The sequence below is a fragment of the Acomys russatus genome, chromosome 31, assembly GCF_903995435.1.
Source record: "Acomys russatus chromosome 31, mAcoRus1.1, whole genome shotgun sequence".
NCBI lineage: Eukaryota > Metazoa > Chordata > Mammalia > Rodentia > Muridae > Acomys > Acomys russatus.
In genome coordinates, this window is record NC_067167.1 from 37446279 (window position 1) to 37461481 (window position 15203).

General features: G+C 37.3%; 1 protein-coding gene across 2 annotated transcripts in view; it reads left to right on the forward strand.

Moving 5' to 3' along the window:
• Positions 1–912: 912 nt before the first annotated feature.
• Ythdf3 (YTH N6-methyladenosine RNA binding protein F3) overlaps positions 913–15203 on the forward strand; it is a 28211-nt gene continuing 13920 nt past the window's right edge. Inside the window, exons 1-4 of one of the 2 annotated variants that reach the window (XM_051139907.1) lie at positions 940–985; positions 1331–1355; positions 4554–4699; positions 7158–7243. In XM_051139907.1, coding sequence (XP_050995864.1) covers positions 4642–4699; positions 7158–7243 — 144 coding nt within the window. In that variant the 5' untranslated portion in view covers positions 940–985; positions 1331–1355; positions 4554–4641. Of the gene's footprint in view, positions 986–1330; positions 1356–4553; positions 4700–7157; positions 7244–15203 lie in introns of both variants that reach the window. The other variant, XM_051139908.1, reaches the window with a different exon arrangement.

The window sequence follows — 15203 nt, forward strand, 5'->3', positions numbered from 1 at the left end:
GGTGCTTCTAAAACATTGTGGTTCTACGTCCAAAAAACTGTCTTAATTTTCTAACTTGCTGCTTTATAAGTTAGCACTGGATGGTTTTGAAAGGCTTTGGATAGTTAGGTCATTTCTTTATAAGGAGTTCACACTACACCTGTAAAGTAAGAAATCTTTTTTTTTTTTTTGGACTGGAATTCAATAAAAATGTTTTAAACATAGAAACGGACCTACTTCCTTTGTTTTTCCCAACTGGTAATAAAGTAACGTTACTAGTTTCTAGTGGGATTCTATTCGAACAGTATTCCGGGGGTGGGGTGGGAGCGCAGTCTTGCAACTGTTCCTCGGTCCAGAGGCTACTTTATTCAATAAAAACCGAACCAACGCAAGCGGCGAGGAACAAAGCAGCCACAGAGCAGTGTTCAAACGCCGCACTGGCTTGGCGGAGGTCGGAGCCCATTGGTGTCTCAGTCACGCCCTCCGTGGCGCCAGACCAACAGGGCGCGATCTCGCCGCGGAGCGTCCCGCGCATGCGTCCAGAGTACGGCAGGCCCCGCCCCACCCCTTCCCGCCCCGCCCCCGTCTTAGATGACGTAAAAGCGGGGGGCGGAGTCCAAGTCCGTGGCGGGAGTGGGGGGGGCGATGAGGAGGAGGAACTGCGAGGTGTGCGTGGACGTCAGGCTGGATAGCGGAAGGTCAGGGCGGCCCGGAGCGGAAGTGGGGCTTAGGAGCTTGTCCGCCATTGTGGGCCCGAGGAACGGAGGGAGAGCGGGGACGAGCCGTGTGTCGGCGGCGAGCTCGGGCCCCTTCCGCGACTCCCGGACGCGAGCCCGCTCTCTGGAGCCCGCGAGAGCGGCGGCGGCGGCGGCTGGAGCGGAGCTTCGCGAGGGCGGCAGCGGGCTGCTGTGAGTGCTCGCGGGAGGCCCAGGCGGCGGCGGCGGCGGCGGCTCCGGCTCCTCCTCTCGGGTTTCGGTGAAGAATGTCAGCCACCAGCGTGGATCAGGTGAGGAGGGAGCAGGGCCCCCGGCTCCGCGATGGCCGGAGCCGCGGCGCTCCACCCGTCGCGTGCGGCTGGCCCGGGGAGCGGCGTGCACGCTGGCGGCGGAGCCCGTGGCCGTGCGGAGGGCCGGATGGCTGGGCGAGCGCCGCGGGGCCCGGAGCAGGCGGGAGCTGGAGGCCAAGCAAGCGGAGGGCGGCGCGGGGCGGGCGGCGCGGCCGTGGAGGACCTAGCGGGGTTCGCTCCTAGGCGGATGGTTCTGGATAACTTGTTTGCGAGGATGTTTAACACACTTTTCTTTCCTCTCCTCCCCACCCCCCTCCCTTTACCACATCTTTCGTCTTGCTCCAGAGACCTAAAGGGCAAGGAAGTAAAGGTGAGTCGTCCCCCCACCCCACACACCCCTTAGGTCTTCCTTGATGTTATTTTTAAACTATAAGCGCTTTCTTTCTTTCTTTCTTTCTTTCTTTCTTTCTTTCTTTCTTTTCTTTTCTTTTGCCTTTCTTTTTAAATATGAAAGGTTAGAAAAACATAACCGCGACTAAGACAGCCAACGTTCAGGTAGTTCCTGGGTTTGTGGAAACCAAAGTACTCAGAAGAAACAGCTGTCTTGCCTGTATTTCAGTTAGCGTGATGGTATTTTAGTTTTCCATTTTATCTTTGTTACATAACTTAGGTCATACAATTTTCTACGTTTGTGTCTAGTTAAGTGCGTTTTTAAAGTGAACGTTCTGTTTGAAATGTCTGGATTACATTTACACTTTTAATTCACGCGGCATTCTGTGGTTCCATGTCACATTAATGAAAATCACGGGGCTAATCACTGATTCAATAGAAGTTGCTTGCAAGGAGGCAACAACAGTATAGAACTCCCAACAGCAAGAATGTAAGATTACTGTATAGCCCTGATTGCAACACTTGTCTCAATCTGGTGTCTTACAAAAGCCTGAAAAGGAAATTATTTGTGCAGTTACTGCTAGTATTATATGCTTTGCTATTTAAAAACTGCCATTAAAAGTCAGGCATTTGAAACAAATGTAGTTTGTATTTATGCCTGTGGAACAAAACAGTCAGCTGATTGAAACATTATGACATTACCGTGTGGTATTATTAGTGTAGAACAGTAACTCCTTTCTTGGGGTGGTGCCAATTAAAGAACAGTACAGTGAACTATGTATAATATTTTGTAGTGCCGGAAATGACGCTCAATACAGTTATGCTTCCTGTTTTTTTTCCTACCTCAGTAACCAAGTACTACTTAGGAAGTTAGATCTATAATTGCCCTTTAGGTGTAAGTTTCGTGTTTCTATTGATGCTTTTAAATTTTTCCTCTGGGTTTTGTTGTTGCAGTGCTAGTTAATTAGAAAATAATTAGTGCTCTGCCCAGAATAATTTTCTTCATGTTGTGCTACATTTTATTTAAGAATTTGTAAATACTAGATACATTGTAGTGCGTTAGGCAGCATACTTTATTTTAATTAATGATACTTTATATCAGCATATAAACATAGGAATTATTAATTTTAGAATTTCAGTTTATTTCGGTTAAAATTATAAACTTCAGAATTAGAGGTTAATTTAAAATTAGTTATTAAACACTTGTAACTTTAAAAGGAATTTTTTCCTTTTTTTTCTTTTTCGGCTTATCTGACCATCTGTGAAATTTGTGGTCATTATTGTCTAGTATAAACTATTTTATCCTAGAACTATGACGAGTGGCACTTGCAAGGCTATTTGAAGTGCTAAGTGTTTTGTTATCTGTTTAAAGGTAAGTGGCTTCTGTGAAGTTCTTTTTGGATACAGCAAAATAGATCATCTAAACTGGGTATTCTACGCCAGTTTTGTGTTACCAGACTATATTTTGGTATGGCCCGGTGGCCTCTTTGTTGTTATGTATCACGTATTAGAAATCTCCTTATAGGTGGAAGCTAGCCACAGACTTCACCAACTGCAGATTAAGTTTTTATGTGATAATTTTTCCATCTCTTCGGATGTATTTAGATACACATACAAATTGTGTTTTTGAATAGTTTTTTATTCTTCCAAATTTTCTTTTACTCTTTTTGTTCAGTTTATAATTTTATTTAGGATGATAGTTATAGACTGGGATTTTTTTTTTATAATCCTGGGTTTCATTACCACATATAGCTACTGATTTACCAAATTTGCCAAGCACATTATACTTTTTTCTTACAATTTTTCTTCTATAGTGACTGTAAATCCTGTTGTTCTGAGAATTATTATAATTACAATAGCTTATTGCTCTAGATGCTATTTGGTGAATTATCTTTCATTGTCTTTTGAGGAGGAGAAGAAAAGCTACTGGCCCAGGCCCCAATCGTTTAAGTTGATTTGAAATAATAGAAATCATAACAACCTTACACAGTCATGTACAGGCAAAGCCCCAGCTACTAGCAAGTGGCAGTTAAGAACTTTTGTGTGTTTGAGGAAAAACTTCTGCCTTAGCTGACTTAATTAATTTTAAGTTAATGAAATTGTCTTATAATAAGTCTGTATACTGTTATCAAGTAGAAAGTATAGGTATTTTTCTTGCCTTACCACTGTAAAGATATGGTTAGTTATTTTAAATTTAGAGCTTAAGAATTTTACGTTCCTAAGAAGTTGGTATCAGTAAGAATCTTGAAACTAGTTGACTTAATGACTTTAGAGATGCTGTATTTCTTTTCTGAATTGCCTCTGGCTGACCTTGTTAGCCTATTACCTGGCTTTAGTGTCTGCTTTTCTTTTTTTTTTTTTTTTTTTTTTTTTTTTGGTTTTTCGAGACAGGGTTTCTCTGTGTAGCCTTGGCCATCCTGGACTCACTTTGTAGACCAGGCTGGCCTCGAACTCACAGCGATCCGCCCGCCTCTGCCTCCCGAGTGCTGGGATTAAAGGCGTGCGCCACCACGCCCGGCCCTGTGTCTGCTTTTCTACAAAATGTTTTCAAGCATATTCCTGTGGCTTATTGTGCTGAAGGTATGAAAAGGAGTTATGTCAGTCTGCTTGTGAAGATAAAATGCTTCTGAAGTATAATTCCTGAGTTTGGGTTTGTTTTTTACATTTTTAATTCCTTTTTTTTTTTTTTTTTTTTTAAACTATAGCTTTTTCCTATGTGAAATGTCAGAACTGCTTGGTATACTTGGCAAACTAGCACCAGAGGATAGTTAAAACTTAAGGATAAATTATTTATTTGTTGGTCCATAATTTTCTTTATTAGAAGACTTTTTGCTTTACCTTCCTGTGTCAGATGCTCATTTGGTTGGGCCGTCCTCCTTCCTTCCGTTTACCCTTTAGGTTTACGTAAGTAAGCAACACATGGAAAGCAATTTTCTTTTTCCTTCTGTAGGAGGGATACGTACATCATTTTATACAACTGTAGTTTAGGTTGAAGTTGTTTGTTTGAATGTTTCAGAAAGGTAGTATATTTTGGCAATATTATGTTAAATCTTCTCTCTATCCCCCGATAAATTATTTCAAAGCACCATACTATTATTATTTTTGCTTCATATTATTAATCCTCACAACATTCCTGTAAGGAGATAGAGGGTATATGGTATTGTCGCTGTTTTTGTAGGTGGGAAAAGATGATGCACACTTCTGTTGACTTTCCTAACTTGATGTAGTCAGGACCAGAGCAGAGAACCACCTGGCTTCTCAGGCCCATGTTCTATCTTGATTTGACTTTGCTTCATAGGGCAGAGGAAACAGGCGAAGAAACATGTAAGTCATCTGTTCTTTTTTCCCCTGAAGAACTTTTACACAATATAGAAGTGGCTTAGATTTCCTTACTGCTCAGTGACTTTTAGACCCTGAGATTTCAGATTGTCACTAAACAGTGTTAAATAACTAAAATCTTATAAAACAGTTGTTTTAAGAAAAGCATGCTTCTGAAATTAAAGTGTTAGTTAGTATCTTATTAAAGAGCCTTTAAGTGGATACTTTTGGATTGTATTAGTAGGGACTAGATAACCAAGAAGGAATTGATGCAAGTGATAGAAATGATTGGCTGTTTTATGTAACTGGTTGATATGCATACTAGTTGAGTAGTCCAATAGTAAGAAACCTTTTTTTTCTTTAAGAAGTAAAGACTGTGCATCACCACTGTGGATAAAGGAATAGTCAAACAGGTGGCAAGAGCAGGTGTATCTGAATTGCTGAGACTGCAGTAGTTATCTCAACTCTCAGATGGCATTGGGAAGATTCTGTGACACTCTCCTTTATATTTTGTTAATAATAACTGTTATATATTTTAATTCTGGGGTCCCATTTAGCTTAAGCCTAGCTCTACTGAAGTTTTATGAAATACAATTAAATCCTGTAAGTGGAGTCAGATTCCAGTTCATCTTTGGGTCCCCTCTGAGGGGTATGGTATGGAGGTCTGCTTCGAAGGCTGCATGCTCGGAGTAGCTTTACTGTTGAACCATCCCGGCTGCTTATTGAATGGCATAGAACTGAAGATTTCAGAGATATTTGCGTATAAGCCACTGTTCACTAAGAACATTACATTTTAGCACAAAGTTAAGAGTTGCTGTTTGGATACACGTCACCCACATTAGATGGCAATACTTTGTGACATTGAAGTCTTGAGCAGTAGTTGTAGGAGACCAACGTCCCTCTGAAGTTTCCCTCTGTTTCATTTCATGTTTCCTTTTTTTTGTTTAATGTTTGAATACATTTTATACTGATACGATATCAAATATTATCCAAGTAACCTTTACTTGATTTTTTTTTAGTTCAGAATAATTTTCAGTTTTATTTGAGATATTGTAATATTTAATATTATAAAGATGATTGAGCATGGTCATTTACTATTAAGATGAGATGATGTAGGCCCTGAATAGCCTCAGGAGTCATCAGAAGATTAGTGAGCTCAAATTGCTACTGGAGACCACCGGAAACCTTCGTAGTAGACCTGAAATGTAAATTCAGGAGGTGGTTTTATATGCTGTATTCAGGCACTGAGACTGTACAGGATACTGAGACAGTGTCCAAATATTGTTTTTTTTTTTTTTTAGTTTTTTTTTTTTTTTTTAGTTTTTCTTGAATGTGAATGTGTGTGTGTGTGTGTGTGTATATACACACACAAATTTTTTACAATGTTTATGAAATAGCTTGTAAACTGGTTTAAGATTCTAATTTACTTTCTGATTTGTTTTCTCATGTGTCTCATGAGTGATCATCATCATCTTTGGTGTCTTAATTGTAGTTTTACTTTCATGTGAAAGTCTTATTTATTAGTGTTTGGATTTGAACTCAAAGTCACAGTACATGCTAAACACACATTTCACCAATGATTTGTTGTACACCCACAGCCTTTGCGAATCAGTGCGTGTGCATTCTTGTATTAGAGAGCCAGTGTTTTGCAGATTTTAACTAGCGTGCTTATGTAGCACACACAGGGCCCTGCGCTGGAAGCCTCAGTGCTGCCAAAGCAAAACAACGGAAAACAACATAGCCCTTTTCTTTTTCAATGAGAGTGTCTTGCTACATAGCCTAGTCTGCAAGGGAACTAACTGTCTGTGCAGTCATATTGATTCTGGCTTTTACCTTGCGATCCTTTTGCTACTGCCTGTGAAGCTCTGTGACAAACATGTGGCATCATGCCCAGCCCTTTCTAGACTGTTCATAATAATGAATTTTAACCACATTTAAGTAATTACTTGGAACTTTAGGTCACAAATAGTTATGCAGAGGCTGGGCATGGTGTTGTATTCATCCAGGTATTTCCATTGCTTTACAAGATGAAGTGGAAGTATTGAGAATTCAAGGTTAGCCTGGGTTACAGAACTAAAAAATTCTTACCTATATCAGATTAATAGACTTTTGCAAAGTTAGGTCGCATATTTAAATGTATGTTTACAGCATTACTTAGATATATTTTAAATTCAAACAAAATTTTAGGGAGCCCTTGCCCACATTTTTATGTTTGTTCGTTACATTGTTGACATAGCGATATTTAGGAGTGTAGAGTTACAGCTTTCGTCACCTTGGCTTTGTGGGTCATAGGGTTTCTGGGGCATATATTAAATATTTTCCTAAACGTTCTTAAGTCAACAGAGAGAGGAACTCAGGATTTTTTTTTTTCCTTGAGTTGGCTTGAAAAATGTTTTAAATGTTAGATGGTTCTATGATTTTATAAGGATAATTATAACACTTCTAATACAAATATGTTTTTTAGTTTCAGTACAAAATGGTTCGATTCATCAAAAAGATGCTGTAAATGACGATGATTTTGAGCCATACTTAAGTAGCCAGACAAATCAGGTAAGTTTTCTGCAGACTCAGATTTTAGGAAGTAAAATTTTTAGATTTTACTGATTTTTCCAAGTGGATAGCAAATTGAATAGGTGTTTTTCATGATGTAAACTAATTCATGTAGTTTGTCTGCATAGGTTGATTAACACTTGAAGGATTATGACCTAGAGACCAGAGATTGTTGGTAACTTTTAAAAATATTTAAAGATTAACGTTATTTTTTTATACGTTCTGCTTAGAATTGTTGAATGTTAAGGTAGTTTAATTTTTTACTATTGCAGCTATGTATTTTTAACTAAAGGAAATTAGACCTAATTAGCTGGGAGCTTTCATTGGACAATGATTAGTTTGTATCTTACCATTTTAGTTAAATATATTTTCTTATTTTAAGGCATTTAAATTTGAATTATATTGACAGGTACTGCAATGTTTAACTTGTCAGAATTAATAGAAGTAAGGACTTTATAAATACTTTTTTATTGTAGACATGGAGTTTTAGTATATATCATTAGTTTTCCCCCCACTCCTAATTCTGAGATTTGAGCCTATGATACTGTTTATGCTAAGTCATGTTGAGCTGCATGCCTAGACCTTAGGAGTTTTTGAGAATTTGTTAATAAGGCCAATTTAATGTTAAGCAGTAAAATAACGGTATTTGATATTTAGATAATAATTTTTGCTGTCATATTTATTGTCAGTGTTGTGTCACTTCTAGAATCAAATTTTGAAAATAAAAGTTGATCCCTCAGGGCTTCATTAGAATATTCTGGAATCAAATTCCTAGTGTTTCTTTCCCTTGTAAAAAGATAAGAAAAATGTACTCTGAAACTTTAATCTAGATTTTTGAGACCACTAGCGGAAAAGCACTAAGTTTTTCCATAGAACTGAGCGATACAGTTAGAAAATTTGAACAGAAGGTTTCTGTTTGTGGAATGTGGACTTGATTTGTGTCTTACAGCAGCGATGACTTTCTTCACTCTCATGTACCTCTTGGCCATTTCTCTTTATCAGCTTTCCTTTGTGTGCTGGCTTAGATTATTAGCATACATCGGAGAGGAGTAAAGAGATGAAGAGGAATGAAAAGAAATGGTAGAATTTATGAATGCTTGTCAGGAAGGGTATTCTACCCATCCTTGCTACTTCTGAGAAAAGATGCCAGCAGTTGTTTTTCCATAGAACCAAAAAATGATTACTTCTAACAAGACATGTACTTTAAGAGCTATAGCCATATAAGATGTTATAAATTAGTTTGGTTGTATAGAAAAATGGAAAAATGTCTGAAATTTTAAAGTAATTTCAAAATTTCTTGGGTAGACTATAAAACTGAAGTAATTCAAGAGTATTGTTAGTTTAGTGGAAATTAAGATTATTGCTGGAATATTTCAAGTGATCATGGTTGACAAACTTTAAAGTTGGGCAGTATTTGGGTATTTAATTAGTTCCTTGGCTGCTAATCTAACTAAAGTAGTTATTCAGGTAAAATTCAACTGGATAGATTGTGAGGTTCTTTTCAGGACTTATTTTTATTTATATGTATGTCTGTGAATATATGCTATGTGTGTATGTGGGCCCTGCAGAGACTATAAGAGGGCATTGGATCCCCTGGATTTGGGAGTTATGAGTTGCCCAACTTGGTACTTGGACCAGAATTGGATTTTCCAGGAAAACATAGGCTCTTTACTGCTGAGCGAACTTTCTAGCTCTGCATATTGTGCTTTTAAAATTAATCTCTTCATATAAATTTAAAAGTTATAAATGATGAAGATGAATCACTTGTTGGGAAAGGTGTTTAGTACTTTTGACTGATGATTTAAATTGTTTTATGGGTTTGGATCTAATTCAGATCAGTTAACCCTAGGACTTTGTTAAAAATATGTTGTTGGTCTTACTCCTCTGGCAGCATATTTTACAGTGTTACATTTTAAAGGCAGAAGGAAATAGATCATTAATTCCCTATAGATCTTCAGAATAACATAGTGATTGAGTCTGGGTTTATGTTTCAGTTGGCTTTTTGTTAATGATGCCATATAATTTGCAAATAGCCTTTCAAGAGAAAATTGTAGACTAGATTTGTTGTTATAGAAGTCATGGCTGTATTCACTCATCTACCTCTTGGCCATTTCTCTTTATCAACTTTCCTTTGTGTGCTGGCTTAGATTATTAGCATATATTGGAGAGCATGAAAAGAACTGGTAGATTTGTGAATGCTTATGAATACTGATGTTACAGTGGTCCATGTTGGTTAGTTTGTGTTTCTAGATTCTTGGCCATTTATTCACAGAATTGAAAGTAAAATACGTACAGATTTGCAAAAGTAGCAAGAAAATTTTTCTTAAAGCATAAACTCTGGTGCCCCATATTTGACCACTTCCCCATGCCCCATGGTGGGGAGGCCTGGTGGCACTCAGAGGATAAGCAGGCCACCAAGATGAGACCTGACAGATAGCCTATACCATACAGTGGGGGAGAAGGTCCCCCTTGGTCACAGACCTAGGGGAGGAGAATAGGGTGAAAGTGGGAGGGACGGAGGGAGGAACGGGAGAATACAAGTGATGGGATAACAGTTGAGATGTAATATGAATAAATTAATTAAATTTTTAAAAAAAGCAAAGCAGTAGAAAAGTTCAGCATATCCTGTGTGTGGCCAGCTCAAGGGACCTCCTTTGGGGCACCAGCCCTTGCATAATGACACAGAAACTGACAGCTGAGAGGCACTAGAGCCAGGCAGATTCTCCTCAGTACCTACTCCTGTGACTTGTTTTCCTCCTGGTCTGGCTGGCCATTCTTTTCTGCCTCTGATTCTTTCCTATCTCTACCGGAAGTTCTGCCTTCTCCTTCCTTTGCTGTTGGCCATTCAGCTCTTTATTAAACAAATCAGAAATTGTTAAAGGGAATGTTTACAAAGTCAGGCCTGTACCCAGCTCTCTGATGGTATTACTAATACAAAAAGATTTCCTCAAACAGCAGCCTCTTGAGTCAATATTCAAGGCATCAGGTTGCTGTTTGCCTTCTCTGTGGGGTCTAAAGAAAGGAAGGGCTGATCGCTAAAGGCATAGTTTGGATGGTTCTCTATTTTCATTAATACATTAGGCCAAAACAATCATTTTCCTATTGTTTATATTCCTCCCCATAATACATCTAATTTCAATCATATATATAGGAATAGAGTGGTAAATAAGTTACTACTTGTAAAAGGATACAGTTTTGTTTCACTGTTCATATAACCCAAAACCAGTACTGGCTGGATCTGCCTTCTGATGTTCAGACTAGATGTATTGAGAATACTTTTGAATAGAAACTTTCCAAAGTTTGATGTGATCCTGCCTTCATCTCCCTCCCAGATCTTTACAATAGAGCAAAAGTCATCTTTATAAACAAAAAGAAATTAAGTGGTCTGATGGAATCACTGACATTGAAAATGGCAGTGTAAAAATTTGAGTCCTTTCACTCTTTATAGTAAGTCTGGACTAGCTTTGAGTTATCTCATGTAGTTGTATACATTTCAAAAAGAGGTAAGTTAAATTCTGTTAATAGATAAAATATTTGAATATATAATGCCATATTTCCCTTTCAAAATTATATAAAAATTTAAATATAAAGAAAAAAATTAATAATGAGCACATATATACACTTATCTTAGATTTTGCCATTGTAATTTTATTTATCACATATTTACTTCTTAATTTTTTAAAATAAGTATTTTTATTGGTTCTCTGAGAATTTCCTAGGATGTATTCTGATCATTTTTAGCCCTCTCAACTCTTCCCTTTCCTACCTAGTGATTTTATGTTTTGCTTAAAATGTGTTTTAATTAATTTAAAAATGTTATAGGCTTTTCTAATTCTCCATAAGTGGATCAGTTCTCCCTAAGTTGGTCATCATTCACATTTATAAGTAGTCTTTAATATTTTAGATTTTTTTTCTTTTAGAAATAAAATATATATGAGACATACAAAACCTGAGTGCACTTGTGTAACCAAAGACAGTTAAAATATAGACCATCTTTCATTAAAAGTTTTCAGTTCTAGAGTTTAATTTTTATTGACTTCCAGGGACATTTTTAGGATTCTTTTTGCCTTTTTTGAATGAAATGCTTGGTGTTACAAATACATTTGTATTGTTTTGTTTTCTATAAATATTTATAAGGTTATGATTTATAGATATACGGGATAAAATAATGTAGTTAAGCTATCAACCTACGTATGGTTACATGTAAGTTTGTACTGGTTTGTTTTTGTGTGAGTGTGTGTGCATAGGAGTGTATATGTTTGTGTGTGTGATTGTGTGTGGTTGTGTATGTGAGATTGAGTGTGTGTGAATGTATGCTTGAGTGTGTTTTGGGGTTTGTGTGCATGAGTGAGGGTGTTTGAGTCTTAAATTGTTAATGGTTTTAACATCTTTTTATGCCATGAACACTTGAAACTTTTACTACTACCCATTTTGGAATGAACTAGATATTAACTATATTTATCACTTTGGTACCTTTATATGTTGGCAACACTATATTTTCTTTTCACTGTTCTCCTGTTTTTCCCCCAGGCAGTTTCTTTCTGTTTTCTATTTCCCACTTGTATTAACTAATCTTTTTGTTCTCATTGTTTTTCATTTTGAGACAAGGTTAGTTAGTCTGTCTCCCCCTATGCACTATATGTGTGTGATTTAGAGAGAGAAGGGGGGGGGGTGGCGGGGGAGGAGAGAGAGCAACATAGTGGTTGCAGATATCTGAGTTTTCAATAGTAAGTTCTTTTATGAAACTGGAAATTACTTTCATATAGTATGCATGTTAGTGTCACACATTTACATTGGCATCTCTGTTTCGTGGGGCTGGCACTTAGATACCAGGGCTTCTTGTGGTCTACTAAGTACTGTGACATGCAACAATCTTGGTGGTGGTGATGGTGGCACTCCACAGAATAGTCTCAGGAATATAATGTGAAACAAATGTGCTAAGAAGTTAGTTTATTGCAAGGAACTTAATATGTCTATGTAAGTGAAAAATCAGCCTTAATGGTACTGGTTCCTGTGGTTCTCCATGTGTTTCCAGTTTCTGAATATTATGAATAAAGCTGCAATGAATGTGATTAAACAGTTATTTTTGTGGTAGGATGGACATCCTTTGGGTATATGCCTAAGAGTGGTTGGTGTAGGTGGCTCTTGAGGTAGATTGATTCCCAACTTTCTGAGGAACTACCATATTGATTTTAGTGGCTGTACAAGTTTGTACTCCCATCAGCAATGGAGGAGTGTTTCTCTTAAATCCTTACCAGCATGTCACTTGTGTTATTGATCTTAGACATTCTGATAGGTGTAAAATTGAATCTCAAATTAGTTTTGATTTGCATTTCTCTGATGGTTATGGATGTGGAACATTTTAGTGTTTCTCAACCATTTGAGATTCTCTATTTAGATCTGTTTTCCATTTTAAAAATTTGGATTATTTAGTTTTTTGATATCTAGTTTGTTGAGTATTTGTGATATTAGTCCTTTATCAAATATGGAGGTAGTAAAAATCTTCCTACTCTGTAGGTTCCCACTTTGTTTGAATGACATTACCCTTTGCTGTACAGGAATTTCTCAGTGTCATGAGGTCCCTTTATTAATTGTTGATCTTACTGTCTGTGCTAACAGGATTCTGTTGAGAAAATCTTTTCCTGTACCAGTGAGTTCAAAGCTATTCCCACTTTCTTCTTTTTTCGTGTTGAGTGTATCTGGTTTTATTTTGAGGTCTTTGATCCATTTAGACTGGAATTTTGTGCAGTGATCTAAACCAGACCCAGAAAGATGAATATGGTAATACTGACCTTTATGTAAATACTAACCATTAAATACGTGATAGTCAACTTTGAATCTGTTTGTATCCGCATGTGGCTATCCAGGTTGACCAGCATCCTTTGTTGAAGATGCTGTGTTTTTGCAGTGTTGATTTCTGGCCTGTTTATCAAAATCAGGGGTCCACAGGTGTGTGGATTTCTGTCTTGGGCTTCAATTCGATTTTGTTGATCAGCCTGTCTGTTTTTATGTCAGTACTATGCTGTTTTCATTACTAAAGCTTTGCAGGCAGGCCGATGAGACTGCCAACAGTCCTTTGAGTGTTCAGGATTGTTTTAGCTAGACTGAGTTTGTTGTTTTTCCATATGAAGCTGAAAATTGTCCTTTCAAGATCTGTGATTCTTATGTTGGAATTTGATGGGATTGTACTGAATCTGTAGATTGCTTTTGGAAAGATGACCATTTTTATTACATTAATCCTACTGATCCATGCGCATAGGACATCTTTCTACCCTCTCATATTTTCTTCAATTTCTTTAAAGGCTTGAAGTTCTTATCATATAGTTCTTTCACTTGCTTGGCTAGAGTTTACCCCAAGTTATTTTATATTATTCAAGGCTATTGTGAAAGTTGTTGTTTCCCTGGTTTCTTTTTAATTTGTGTATAGGAAGGCTGCTGACTTTTTGAGTTACTAACCCTGTATCCATCCACTTTCCTGAAAGTGTTTATCAGCTGTAGAAGTTCCCTGGTGGGATTCTTTGCATCATGTATGTACACTACCATATTATCTGCAAATAAAGATGCTTTGACTTCCTTGCCAATTCCTGTTTCTTTGATTGCCTTCAGTTTTTGTTCTATCAAAGACTTCCAAATACTATATTGAATAGATTGGGAGAAGGTGAGTGGGCAACCTTCTGTTATTTCTGATATTAGTGGAATTGCTTTGAGTTTCTCTCCATACAAGTTGATGTTGGTTATGGGCTTGCCATAAATTGGCCTTTATCTTGGTGAGTTATATCCTTCGTGTCCCTAATCTCTCCAAGACTTTTATCATGAAGGGTGTTAGATATTGTCAAAGGCCTTTTCTTTGTCTAATGAGAATGAGATGATCATGTGGTTTTTAATCTTTCAGTTTGTTTACATGGCAGATTACATGAATTGATTTTTGTATACTGAATTATCTCTGCATCTGCGGGATGAAGGCTGCTTGATCATGATAGACGATGTGTTCTTGATCATGATAGATGATGTGTTCTTGATCATGATAGACGATGTGTTCTTGATCATGATAGATGATGTGTTCTTGCATTTAGTTTGCAAGTACTTTATTGACTATTTTTACATTTATGTTTAAAAGGGAAATCAGGCTGTAATATTCCCCCCCCCCACTCTCTCTTTTTGCTGTTTATGTGGTGTATGTGTCAGGTAACCTCACAAAATAAATTTGGCAAAATTTCTATTTTGTGGAATAATTTGAGAACTAATGACATAACTTTTTTTTTTTTTTTTTTTTTTTTGCATTAACTCTTGAAATGTCTTGGAGAATTTTTCACTAAATCCATCTGGCCCTTTTGTGGTTGAGAGTCTTTTAAAGTGACTGCTTTTGTTTTCCTGATCTTGATTTAACTTTGCTAAGTGGTACCTATTGGGAAGATTATTTCTCTTTGATTTTTTTTCAGTTTGATGGCATACAAATTTTATCCTATGATTCTCTGGGTTCCTTGGTGTCTGTTGTTATATTGCCTTTTTTGTTTCTGATTTTGCCAATTTGAGTAATCAGTCTCAAAGAACCAACTTTTTTTATTGATTCTTTGTATTGTTCTATAAGCTTTGATCTTTTAAAAACCTACTTTATTTGGTGTTCTTAATGTCTAAGCCTCCCTTCCAATCCGCCTACCCTAGATAGAAGCAAAAAGAGGTCAATGGAAGTAGACCTTTTTAGATTTCGATCCTTGGGCTGACTCTACTTTGTTGTCTGGATTCCATCAGACCCGTTAAATAGCAAACTTTACAGTTCAGCAAAAGTGATGCAACCCCAGTAGCTGGAACCTAGAGCTGCTCTCTAGAGCTTTTCTCTGTAGGAGTGTCTCAAAGTGGAGTGATGGACAACCAAGCGATGGGAAGTGGTGTAGTAGGGATTGATCTTTTTTATTTGGACAATTTATACTCTCCCATTGTCCATTCAGGATGCTTTGCAAAG